This window comes from Platichthys flesus, chromosome 8, assembly GCF_949316205.1.
Source record: "Platichthys flesus chromosome 8, fPlaFle2.1, whole genome shotgun sequence".
NCBI classification, from domain to species: Eukaryota; Metazoa; Chordata; class Actinopteri; order Pleuronectiformes; family Pleuronectidae; genus Platichthys; species Platichthys flesus.
The window spans coordinates 13,381,419-13,395,503 of record NC_084952.1 but is presented as its reverse complement, the minus strand read 5'-3'; the positions used below and the strand labels follow the sequence as shown (position 1 = coordinate 13,395,503).

Genomic DNA, 14,085 nt, shown 5'->3' with positions numbered 1-14,085 from the left:
GAACAGGAGCACCCACTGGTCTGCTCTCCATGATCACGTCTGCATAATCCTGTTTTTCTGTTGCAGAGTCACTTCTGAATGCTCTCCATGCCGACACCGTCCTCGGCAGCAAAAACAACAGCATTAGTAGTTTGCTTAAATACTCAAAATGACCTGCCCTCCCCTCTTGTCTCCTCTCCTCTCCTCTCTTCTCATTTAATCTCCTTCTCCTCTACCTCTCCTCTCCCGTCCTCTCCTCGCCTTCACATTCAGCTGGGAGATTACTTGAATAACTCAAAGTGCATTTGAATCATCTTCCTTGACCCTTAAACAGCCTTCATCCTGCTCTTAAATATGAACACATCATCTGCACACTGACATCAATCAAACCCTCCTCTGGTGTTTTATGTGTTTTTGCAAACTCTCACCTCTACCTCCTGCCTTCTCACTCTCCTCGGCAGCCTTTTACACACCCAGACTCTCAGGAGACCAAGCCTTGCTCTTTTACTGCAGTCACTGCGGACACACAGTGACACACTTCCTCCCTCCGTCTCTCACACTCACACACACATCAACACACACATAGTCAAGTCCTTGCGCTCAGTGTTTTGAAATCTTTCATCTCTCCACAAAGCTCTTATGCTGCCTCAGAGCATCCGCCACAATTGCTTAAAACCTCACCTCTGGGAGCGTGAGATTCAGAGTTTGCCAGTCCTGAAACCATGGGCACTCCAGGGGGAATAAACCAGCCATTTCCACATCGGAGGGAATGTGCACATGAACACACACACACATACACATGTAGACGCACACATATAACAGTGAGTAGTTGAAACTCTTTGAAACAGCAGCACAATGTTCAGAGCAGTTTCTGCTGCTGCCTCAAATTCTTTCCCCACACTTTTAGGTTGGTTGGCTGCATGTGGCAGACTCTCTCTCTCTCTCTTCCCCCCCCGCACACACACTTGTCCCAGAGCATCCATGTTGGGTGCGTTTGGGTAAACAACCCAAAAAACACTGAGTCGCCTGAACAAATATATACTTTCCAGAGCTATGGAAACCATCTGCCTCTGTACCAGTGGACAGCGACCCAGAGCTTCCTGAAGATGTATTTGGCAGTTTGGCTGCTTTAAATGGCAGCAAGACATAACTGCTCGAACTCATGAATTATTAATGAACCACTGGGGTGTGAATGCAATAAAGTCCACATCTCTGTTATAAACCTAAAACTGCATTAATCAGTGCGGTTTATAGGGACAATAAATCAAATGGTTATGTGTGCTGTCAAATTGGCCTGTAAAACCACCAGACAGTTATCCTTCAACTCTGTGTCTTTATGGAGCCATTTAGCCACTCAGCTCATTGTTTTGGGAACACACGGAAACCGTGACTCTCTCTGAACGCTCCCGTCAACATCGTTTCCTGCAACAGGCCGGATTGTTTCCTGCAAACTAACTGTACTGGTGGGTGGTTGTTTATCTCCATCAACCAGTCAAGTTGCAGTTTACATCCATGTCTCTCCAGACTCAAATAATATAATGCATGTAGGCAACACTTTTGAAGGACTTTTAATTGTATTAAGTGTATCTTATAAAAAATTTGATTCGAATTCTTAAGATTCTTGGGGCAGTTTGGCCCTAGGGGGTAGAGTGGGCATTCTCCAACATGAAGGTTGCCGGTTCGAATCCCACTCTTTCCCATCTGCATGCCTAAGTGTCCTTGGCAAGATACTGAACCCCTAAAATGACCCCTCATAAATGCTGAGTGTTCTAAAAATGTAAGTCGCTTTGGACAAAAGCTAAATGACATGTAATATAATGAGTAAATATGTTTTGTGACATCACAGAGACCTATGACCACCAGATTCTAATCAGGTCATCCATGAGTCAAAGTGGATTTTGGTGCCAAATGTTTTGAAGTTCCCTCCAGGCATTGGTGTTCCTAATATATTGTGTTCACGAGAATTAGACAAACATGAGGTGTCCAAATGTTTGTTCCAAATCGGAAGAAATTCCCTCGAGGAATTTCTGAGATACAGGGACGGAGGGACGGGCAACCCGAAAACACAGAGCCTCTGGCCACAGCGGTGCTGAGGCATAAAATCTCTGCAGAATAAACTGTGTGGTAATTGCCCAGCGCCAAACAGCCGACATGGAACGCTAACAACTAGTTGGTAAGGGAATTTAAACACATAGAAAGCTAATAGAGTAGAAAATCTTCTCAGAGGGTGGCAGATATATAGATGTTTTTCCCCATTTCAAACTAATTTAAATATTGTTGTAGTCAAATCTCTCTCTCTGGCTGGACCCGAGACTGATGGAGCATGAAGGCGGCAGGGGGAAACCTTACCTTTGACTCTTTGATCTTCACAGCGATGACCTGTTTTCTCTGGCGAATGATCTCCACCAGCTCGTCACACTCCTCCACCAGTTTAGATTCATGCATGGCTGTGTTCACCTGAAGACAGAAGCAGACACACAGGAGTGAATTAAAAAACCCTCAGAGACTCACTTGCCAAAAACACGCTGCTGCGCATCGGAGGAAAAGTGTCTCACAGCTCATAAAAAATGGGTTCACTGCAGGATTTAAAACCACTGCCTGTGCTTATACAGGAGAGACCATAATACACAGAGATCATCATGCTGACATTATGAAATCACAAACATAAACCATTTCACTGAAATAGACGGAGGGTTACTGGAGTGTCCAGTATGTAAAAACTGGCGTGCGTCGAGATTCAATAATTCACTCGCCTCATTTGCTTCCAATGTGATAATTTGAAAGATTCTGTGATTATTTCCGAGGCCAACACTAAATGAACAGCCAACTCCAAATTGTGTGGGTGGCTGGATGTTACTGAAATATTAACCCTGTTTGTGAATCTGCGCTGCTGAACGGTTAGTAGCAGGTCTGCCAACTGGAACATATAAGAACAATTACACCAGAGGCCACCACAGCACCTCGGGCAGTGCTTCAACATTCAGAAGATCACAAGCACTGCTGCTGAATCTCTGCTGAGTTTATGAAGAGAGAGAGAGAAAAACTGCTGTGTGATCTGATTCACTATCGCATTCAATGTAAAGGTGTTTACATGCAAACATGGATTCAAAAGTGCATCACTGCTCTGAATGAAGCAAAAACTTTACTAGTATGTTAAACAGAAAGAAACTGAATCAAAACTTCCGTCTGTAGTTTTGTTTCAATATTTTACAGTACTGCAGATATTTGTTAACTGTGGTGTCATTGTTTCAAAAATTCCCTTTGCACACGTATACCCATTTGTAAAACTCTGGACGTAACAATTTGTTTGTGTGTGGTTGAGACCAAACTCAGAGGACAAAGTTCACTTGGCAAAATATCGGTATGAATGTTCGATTTTAGTAGACTGTGGTGATTTGAATGTTTTTAGCAACTATTGATTTTCTCTTCTTTAATAGATAAAAAAAATGAGGTCAAGTAATATCTTTAAAATAGTCCAGTATAATTATGGCTATGTCTCCATATGTTTTCTAATAATAGAAAAATGTTTTGAATATACATCTACAGGGTGACTCATCTCATTTTGATTAGTTCCTCACACATACATTTTACAGAGTTGTGCTGCAGTCTATTCAAACACTCACCCCAAGTTCCACTCATCACCCTGCAAAGCTCATTACAACACGGCCATCCACTTAAGCCTCATTATTCACACACACACACACACACACACACGTGCACACACACACACCTGAACACACACACACAATGAATCCTGCAAATAGCCATCTTATGACTGCAAGTTAGTAATTAAGCAGGATAAATGCAGACGTCCAGGATCACTGTGACTTACAGCTGAGCTCTCCTCCTCTCTCGACTCACAATAAACATCATCCACCTCCTTATCTGCCAGCTCCTGATGGTATCATCTCCTCCCTGCCACACAACAACCGACACCTATTGCGCTGCGTGTCCCTCTGTTCATCAGACACCTCTGCGGGCCGATGGAAAGACAGTGCCGACCCCAAGTTAAAATGTTGGTCTATTACTGGTGAAGAACAACTGCAGCAAGATTTAAAAGGTTCCATGTTCAGGACTGTGCAGCGGCCCCCTGCTATGAACATCGGTGTGAAAATCAGTGAAACCCCAAACTGATGAGGATAACATTTTTTTATTTTAGAGGACAAATAGTCAAAGAATAAAGGGATCTAATTTTCCCGAATGTCAAAATAAATACTAATCAGGTTATTTAAAAAACATTGATTAGGGTTATCTATACATTTTGGGATTACTGCAAACAAATGTGCATTAATATCCATCACATCTCATTCATTTCTCCTGATCAATATCTATTCTTACTGCACAATACTCATTTTACACTGGCAAAACAAACAGAAAATAAACAATCCGCTCCACATGTTATGGTTATGCTTGATTGATCAAGACCATTATGATCAAAACGCTGAGGACTGAGCAGAACTGGACAGCAGCATCATTAGTAGGAGATCTCTTCATTTCAGAAGGACTTAACTTGGTTTGAATGCTGCTTTGGGAACATGTCTCCAGATAATTCACATTTGGAGCTGATTGGTTAGGAGTGGGGGTGTGTAGGACCCCTGCAGCAGACAACTGTGTGCTTATTGGGCGAGTCTGTGTTGAAACCTGCCTGCCTGCCAAAGACAGAACAATCTTTATCGCTTTAACGGCCAGTGGCGCAGGTGAGATTTCTACCGGTGCTGTTGATGTTCAATGTGACTGTGACTGATGGTCCGTGTTTGTGTGAGAGAGAGAGGGCGAGGCAAAAAGTGGTCCTACCACCTCGTTCCTCTTTACAAATCGCCTACTGGGCACCAGTATATCCAAAGAAATGTGCCTTTTCTGTATATTCTGTACTGAGCATGTGCAGCATTTTCCCAGCAAAGGATGAGTTCAGAGTTGGTGTTATCTTGGTGATGGTGTCCCAATTAAATTTGTTCACCCATGTATATACACAATGGAAATGAGTTAAAATGAAATATATTGTTGTATTTTCTTTTGGCTTCAGGTGACACCACCCACTCTGTGCTGCATCCAGAGATACTGTGTATAATCCCTATCTCTGTTGATGAATTGAAAGCTGAGTTTGAGTTTAAATGAAGCTACACTACTCATTCAGTCTTGATTGTGCCATGAGCATTTGTCATAGAAACACTCTCCCAGCTGAAACTTCATAATAACAAACGGATCCTGAAAAATTGCTGCTAAATCACCGCTTCACACCGTCAGAGAAAATCCTAATTTATTTCTTTGACTTATTTTAAACTCGAGGTTTGCTAAAAAATAATTTTACTACGAACCCATACAGTTGTTTCTTCTATTACTACTGCACGTGTTTAAAATGATTAACACGCTGTCCACAAGTCATCCTGTAGAGTTACATTTGATGTAATGCTAAGTGCACTCAGGGGGGGGAAGTTCTTCAATATTTCATTCATAGTGTGCAATACATCAAGCCAGTGCTAGAATGAGTAGATGAAGAGTGTATACATGAACACTAGGTAATGATTTCTTAAGGTTTGTAAATTACAAAATGTAAGAATTTAGTGGAAAATAACGATTTTCAGAGATTAAAAATAGTCTGTAGTAGTTTATATGATCTATAGTCACACCAGGGCCGGGAGATGATTCATGGTTAGCGTCTCGTGACTTTTCAACCGTGTCATGATGATTTGATCATACAGTTTACACCCGAGGCGAGCTGCCGGGCAAACAAGTCACGCAGTGCTTGACCTTTTGAAGCTAAAAATATCAATTAGAGGATATGAAGTCCAGGCGATACATCGCCTCACATCTAATCTATTTTCAGCCTTATGCCCAATAAAGGATCTGATGTCAGCTGTTAAACTTAATTTTGTAATTTAGCGCCCACTTGTGGCAGCTAACTAGACTATCAGCAGGTCCTATTGTCACTGCTGTCAGATGGTCTCCCTCTCACATATCCAAGTTCACCATCGCTCTGACATTAGGGTTGATAAGTTACAGTGTAAATCCTTCATTTACGCACTTTTAACACATTGGATAATGGGAATATTTTTATAATTGGATTATTAACAGAATCGTAGCTGCACTGAAGTTCAACTGGAAGATTTTATAAATTATCATGCTGCCATTTTGCAGTACACACTCATATTAGAGATATCCTGACTGTAATATGCAGCTCAGCCATATTGCCTCGGTTTTAGTCCCCCCCCCCGATTTAAAATTGGGGACATCTGGAGTAACAACTGCAGACAACAAGAACAGACAATTGGACGATTTAAAACTGAACAATGTGGCTCTCAAATCGAAGAACTCTCTACAATGTGGCTCCCATTCCAAACTTCGCGAGGAACGGTCCAGGTTCAGAATGGCTGTTAACCTCTCGATAGCAGCAAAACGCTCACATCTAAATTTCGATTGCTCCCATCAGCCTTGCATGCCTCCTTCTACTCCTTATTTTACCCCTATTCTTTCCATTCTGTCTGACTGACCACTTACATCTCCCCCACACTGGTGTCTCAGACATGATGTCCTAAAAAAGACGCGAGGACCCAGTGTGACAGCTTTATCTGTGATGTCCACAGATCCGAGGACATGTCCAGAAGATTTATGGCATCTGAGATGCACCTAGCTCTAAAACAGGGCCGAAGACTTTATGGATGCAGCCGAGATCAGGGAAGATGCAAATGTGAGACATATATCATGGAGGTTATGTGGAAAAGAGGTGATAATTGGAAACGCTTCACTGGTCATAAAACCCAAGACTGGCCTTAAAAACTGATATTGTGTCCGTTGAGCTTTTATATGCACATAAGCACATTTACTGCTTTATTTCTGTGTTCACTTAACTTTCAACCCTGTGTCATCTTTTCCTTTTCGACGTAGCAACTTCACATGCGAAACTGATTCATCATCCTAAATATTATTATAGATGATAAAAAGAATCATCCAGGGGAATGAGAGTGAGTCTTAAGAAGACATTTAAAAGACGGTACTGATGTTGCCCAACCGAGATCTCCAGAAAGGGAGTTCCAGAGTGACCAGTCCAGATTTACGAAATGTTAATAGGGCTCTGTTGGAGAATCCCAGGCAGTGCTCAGAAAGGTTGTATGCAAAGGTCATGTAACACGATAAAAGTGTGTGTGTAAATGAATCTTACTCACAAAACCTTTGGAGACGGACAAGCGGATTGCCTTGGCCATCAGCCATGACCATGCAGTGGCTACAATGTAATCTTATGGGGCAACTGTGACGGTATACAAAATGTCGGGCAGCCGGCGGAGGTGATATATTTGGCTGATTGGAAATGTTTTATTCATGTACACACCCACATTGAAATAAATAGGGCCTAGGTTACAAAATACTGGAATTCCCCTTTAAGTGTGCACATGATGTGTTTGTAGATAAACTAAGACAGTCCTTAAAGACCAGTTGAGTCCAGTTTCATGTCATTTTAGTTGAGGCCACGAAGAACCGCAGCTTGAATGCAGTCTCCTCATCTGGTCGATGATGTTATATCCTCATTAGGTTATCCTCATCAAGGGATAAGAGATTCCTGGATAAACCCCCAATCTGCAATAAAATGTAATGGTTTATGTCCTGACCCGTCCTTCCAACAAGTTTTGGGGTAATACTTTTAGAGCTGACTGCAAATGGCTCTAGAATAGAGCAAAGACAAACAATATCATGAGACTCTTCACTCTCACTGACGCTACGGCAGAAAGGTAAAGACAGGAGAGATGAGAGCTGATAGGATAAGGCGACATTAAGCCATCTTCACACAGCCGATTTCTATTCTGCACACAGCAGCAGTGTACATAAACCCAGACAGGCACTGGCTTAATGACTCACAGTTCATTGTCTAATCAGTATACATACATGTCTGAGCATTCAAACCCACTGTGGCCTCTGTCTGACGTGATTGATTTTTTAAATCGGTCTTCACTCACACACATGCACGCTCTCAATTCTATGGTTTTGGAAAAATGGCTGCTGCTTTTCACTGCTTCTTCAAAGCTTTGTCTGGAGGATGTGCTCCCTTGTGTTCCCCTCACCATGAGATACAGTAGCTACGTCTGATTAGAGGACGCCCTCAGTAAGATGCCCCGGGAAAACAGCTTTGTCAGAAAACACGTTCTCTGGTTTAGGACGGTTACCTGAACTACCTACGGAAACAGGGAGCAGGAAGGAGATATACTGAGATCAAAAGATGTGATCATCTGTCAAGATTCAGGATAAATTCGGAGGAGAAAGATGGTAAACACAAAATCGAGAGCTTCAGTACACTCACAATGCTCTGAATCTCAAATGTGCATGTCTTCAAGGAGGTATTATGTAAGAAAGACAGAGAGAAGAGGCTCCATAGGGATAAAATGGAAATCTGCTCAAAAACTTTTACAATGGTGTGTGTGCTTCCTTCGAGATGTTCATTTGGAGAAGAGGGAAAAACTTCCACTGCTACTATTTGGTGGCTGAATTTAACCAGAGGGTTTCAAACTACTTGGCTGGTTATAAACCTGCCAGTTTGGAACGGGCTGTTTACTTTTATTTCTGAAACTGTAAAAGTGACCGGCAGTATCTGAGCCACAGCTAGTAAAGGACTGCAGAAGCATGAAGCCGCACCACCACTGCTTCACACAGAGCTGTTCACCTGTTTATTCAACGGTCAGTGAAGCTCAACTGGCAGAACACACCGAATGGGACACAGTGGTATGCACTGATGTCTTGATCAACATGTCTGATGAAGATGTCATGAGGCTGGATTTCTATTCAGTATGACAAAAAAAGAGCCTCAGTTTTCCTTACTTGAATATATAAGTTTCTTACAACATGGATCTGTTAACATAGAAGATTCTTGTTCTAACGTAGTCAAACCGAAAAGCTTCAAAGTCCAAAGAAGCATTTTAGTACCCAAATGGATCATGACACAGACTCTCAGGGTCCACCTTATCCACACCAGACAAGATGGCAACCATCTGTAGGACAATTCAGTTCTGGCATAGTATAGGTCACAAACAACTTTCGGGGTATTTAAATGTCCATAAGTAACAAAATTCTCTAACAATGTCTCTTATGTTGAAGAATCCCAGCCACTGCTACCGGTCGACTGTTTATTCAAACTTTATTAATATTGTTCGTATTACACTTCAAAATCTCAAACAATTCGACATGCGTTTCCATGCCCCCTTAAAAGTACACCTGCCAAGTATGGAGCCGATAAGATGAACGGTTCTCCAGATACGATTTCACCGACACGTAGACAGATTGGAATTTCTGGAATTATTAGATAGAATAAATAATAAAACTTAACATTTACAATGAATCATCTGGGCGGATGTTTTTATCCAAAGTGTGTTAAAACTGAGGCACACTAAAGCTTCAACACAGTGGGACAGCTTCAAGCAAGTGCTGAATCCATCGAATAAGACCAAAAGATTGCGTTAGGAGAAAGCGGTGCACTCAAAGTCCACAGTAAGTGCTAGTTAGTCATGTCAGGGTGTTGGAGTGTTAGGAGAGGAGCTGCTCATGGAGGAGATGGGTTTTCAAGAGGCACCTGAGGACAGAGAGGGATGCCCCTGCTCTGATGGCTTCGGGTGGCGCGTTCTACCATCGGGGGAATGTGATTGCCTTGTATGCAGGGATGACAAGGCCAGATGATGTTCCTTTGGGGAAAAACTTGAGTGGAGAAAGAGCATAAGCACGTGTCATCAGGTTTGAGTTAAAGGGCGCAGACCCAGAAGTCGCCCTGTGGGCAAGTATTAGTCAGCTGAATTTGATTCGGGTCGCCGGGAGTAGCCAGTGGAGGTCGATTGGGCAGCAAATGACATGCGCCCTTTTAGGCTGATTGAAGACCCGAGCCCACAGCCACGTTATGTTCCATCTGTGAGGGTTTCACTATAAGCTCAAAGGAAGCCCGCTAGAAGAAACAGCAAATTCAGCACGAATGATTTTGAAATATTCACAAATCAAGTGAAAGTTAACAGTTAATGTGTCATATCTTTTTTTGGGGTGAAAAGTCTTTACAGAACAGCCTCTATGGCCCCGTTCAGACCTGCATTTAACATCTGTCCTGATCCCTTCACAAGTCGACAGCTCGAACTTCATCTGTTCACTCCTGGTATTAAAATGGGTCCTGCATGTTTCTCTTGTGACCAGTTGTGCTTGAATTTCACTTCCCTACTAACATCATATACAAATTAACACGTACTTCACTTGTTTTCACAGAGATCAAATGACGCTTCGTTAGCAAAACAGAGCTTTTCCATAGAGAAGTGTAAAAATGTGTTGTTAGATTTATTGGGGAACTGCAGCTGGTCAATGGTCCAGGATGCGGGAGTGATTTGATCTGTGATTTGATCTATAAACACACTGAGGATGCATTTGCCCTCGATACTTAACGCTGATTGCTTGTGAACAGATCACTCAGGATGGATATTAATATCAGGTCTGAACGGCGACTAGGAGCTTCTTTTTTCTTCTTCCTCTCTACATACATCCATCTGTGTGGCTTTCAATGGAAGCATTAACATTTTTGCTCAACAACAATCACTGTCTTTGCTCAGGAAAGCTGCCCTTTTCCTCAACGCTTTCAAGAACAATGACTATTATTCTGAATGTTATTAAGCCTAGCAACAGATTTATCAGCCCTACATCCAATATTGTGATAAAGAGAGAGAGAGAGACCTCACAAGAAAGACACATCCTACACACATCAAGTCAATACATCTTTTCTAAAACTGAAGAAAAGATAACCCGTGGAACAGAACCCCAGGAGAACAGGGCTCCATCGCTGTGTGTGCTGACACACTGGAAGCTGATTCACACAGTGTTTGATCACATCTCTGGCGCCGATACAGTTTGATGCAAACAAGACGGATAGGAATCCAGGTCACGTTCAAAGCTCTTCAGAGATTTCCTACTTTGCACACACACCGCCTGCTTCTTTTTGGAGAAGAAAAAAATTCCCTTTCTGTGTTGTAGTGCATTATTGCTGAGCGTTTTCTTCCGCACCGTGCCTTCATCTGGTCGGGTCAAAAAGATTGTCGGTACTCACTCTAACAATCACGTCCTCCTTTTTCACTTCCTCGGCTTGCCCTCTCAACCCTGCTCTTTCCCTCTCCTTCATCTTGCCCTTTTCCTTTTTCCTCTCTCCTTTGAGAGCTCGCCCACTCCTCTACGTTCCTCACATTTCCATCGCTCTCCATCCTCCCTCTCCTCGTTTGTCCTTCTCCCTCGTCCGCTTTCCTGCGGCCATCCATAAAGAGCCACGGCACATTAATGTGAACCCACCTTAAATCAGTGCACTCCTGTCAATAATTAAAGTGGACTTTTGACATTTACAACACACTGGAGAACAGTTATGAATGGGTAAAAACAGAGTGATAAAACATATAGTTTCTTTTAATAGTTAGCTTAAGAGTCGGTGGAGCATGTCGCCCCATGCTATCGCTCCTTTTGATGAATAAGTGATGAGATCTGCTGTTGTTATTGATGGTGGTGCAACGTTGATATGCAGACGGAGACAAAAAAAAAAAGATCTTTTTATCTTTTTTTATTTAGCACTGTTTGTCTGTACTTAATGAATCACACTGCGATCATTTGATTTCGATCGGCGTGCCCGGCTGCATGAGTTGTGTCTGGCCGACCTCAGAGTGGAGTCAGCTCCGGCTAATACGAAACGAACGGCACACAGAATGATGGCAGCACCACGGTGCATTTGTTCTCAGCAGCCATTAATGTCTCGCAGAGAAATGATGGCGTTTTATTAAGAGCAGGCGCGCTAAAACAGAAAGCGTGTGCTTGTGTGCGTATGTGTGTTTGGGTTTGAGGGATACTGCGCAGACAGCACTCTGTGGCTAAGTATTAGTACTCTCAGGCTGGCTCCACGCTGCACCTCCATTAAATCACAGCAGGAGCCCAAGAGGTCAACGGTGACAAGACTGGCTGGGTTGTAATTTTCGGCCGACAGGTGGGGGCTCCCGCTGGGAAACCGGAGAGAAAACATTTCTCCAAGGTTGTCACCAAATTGAAGCTGTGAAAAATTATGAGCTTGTGACAAGTCAAATAAAGATCCACTTGGAAGATATACGTCCGTTGACAGATAATCTTATCGGTTTGGACTAGGGAGCATAAATTTCCTGTATGGGTAACGCCAGCGAGAATTAAACTGATGAGTGGTGTAACAGCAATTCACACTATAATACTATTCAACACAGTGAGATACATGAAGACCAAACCACACTGTATTAAAACAGGCACAGTTCGGTCGATGACCTTGAAGAGGCACACAATGTGAATTTATGACACAGTAAAAGCACTGCATTAAGCTGTTAGCAGCTTGAAAATAGGAAATACTGTACTAGTGCGTTTGGTTGAAGCTGTGCCCACAGTAGAGTGGTTTCCATTGTCTGAAGTTGTCTGAATTACATAACCACCCTTTTAAACAGATTGAGAGTGGATGGTAACCGAGAGCGACTGTGTAATGGTTTGAGACAGATTATCTGGAGAGCTGCAGTCTGCAAAGTACAGGAGGTCACAGACACCTTGTGTTTCGATTTTAATGAATAAATCTGCAAGTAAAGATGACATGATGTGAACAATTTGATATTATTATGATTGTGACCTCTGCATTTTTCTTCTCTCAGTAAGCGTTTAAAAAATAGTGTTGAACAACGTGAAGTACTCTCAAGTTTTATTTTTGTATATTATTATTATTAAAAACAATATTATTGCCAACACCATCAACATTAGAGGAAGTAGGCAGCTTAAGTCTGTTCTAAAGCTTTTTTTTCTCTAATAAAATCTCTCTCCATTTCCCTTCCTTTGCCTCCTGATGCTCACCCTCCGTTAACCCGGGAAGGAACTGAAAAGAGAGAGAGAGAGAGAGAGAGAGGGGAACGGAAAAAGCAAGAGAGTACGAAAAAAAGAGAAATACGACACAGATTGTACCACTTCTTCAATCAGAAGTTTTTCCCTCTGTCAGAAGAAGTGGAAAGAGCAGGGAGTCGGAGTGGTGACCCCGATTTTAAAAGCAGTGGAATGACTTGGGTGTTAATGGTTCATCTGCAAGAGTTTTGAATATATATGTATATTATTTTATTATCATTAATGCATTGGCAATATTGTTCACCTGACATTCATCGGAATAAATCAGAGGGAGAGGGAGAGAAAGAGAGAATCCATCCAGGCTAAGGCCTTAAACCTCGTGTCCTGGTGAGTTATTCATGAGCCAAAAAGCAAGAAGCTTTGTGTTTGAAGCCTGATGCATCAATAGTGAGGGATGGGCGACTGCAGCAGCTTTCACTCAAATCCAGGGGGGCCTTAGTGGCGTGACAGCAGAGCTAAGTTACGGCCACTGACCGTCTTTCAACCAACCAATTGGGGAATTAGTCACACGCAGCTGATTTCCCTTATCATCAACAAGATGGCTCCAACATGTTTTTTATTACTTTCACAACTAAATCCATCAAAAAGCTAAAAATGCAAATACAAAGACGTGTTGCATACCTCAACCTGCTGGCAAATCTGGATGAGCTTTGCCATTTGGTTTTCAAGTTCACTGTTCCTCTTCACCAGGTTGGTCAGGTTGTTCTCCAGGGTTTGCTGTTTTGGGGGGGAATGGAGGGAGGAGCAGAGAGGAGGAAGAGGAGGAGGAGGTAGAAAGGACAGAGAAGGAAAACGAGGAGACAAGACATAACATTAACAACATTAGCATTCGTTATGAGTTAAAGTTGAATTGTGGCTGATTCAGCACCAAACCTGTGGTGTATGTTTAGGGGACTGATAGTTATGGGTGAAATTTGGAGTAACTTGTATGAACTTAAAAGGATTCTTGTGGTATGCACACTACTGAGAGCCATTCCAGTATCGTTATGGGAACCCGAGTCTGCTAACCTGGCCACAGGAAGACAAAGAATATCTTGTCTTAATTTCCGGCTAACATCGTGCTACATGATGTCGTCGGTGTGGTATTAAGTACATCCCACTGACAGGCATATCCCTCTCTAAGTATTTACAATTGTTCTGTTAAAACTGCAATACAGTAATGTAATGAAAATAGACAGTTTACATCATGAATATCCCTCCTGATATTTGACCTCAAGCAAAATT

At 42.4% G+C, this 14,085-nt stretch overlaps 1 protein-coding gene across 3 annotated transcripts in view; it reads right to left on the bottom strand.

Moving 5' to 3' along the window:
• The window catches only part of mid2 (midline 2), a 112,181-nt gene that overhangs the window by 32,326 nt on the left and 65,770 nt on the right, over positions 1-14,085 (bottom strand). For all 3 annotated transcript variants that reach the window (XM_062394125.1, XM_062394124.1, XM_062394126.1), the window contains 2 exons: positions 13,483-13,578; positions 2,329-2,436 (listed from right to left, as the gene is read on the bottom strand). In XM_062394125.1, the coding sequence (XP_062250109.1) occupies positions 2,329-2,436; positions 13,483-13,578 (204 nt within the window). The remainder of the gene's footprint in view (positions 1-2,328; positions 2,437-13,482; positions 13,579-14,085) is intronic.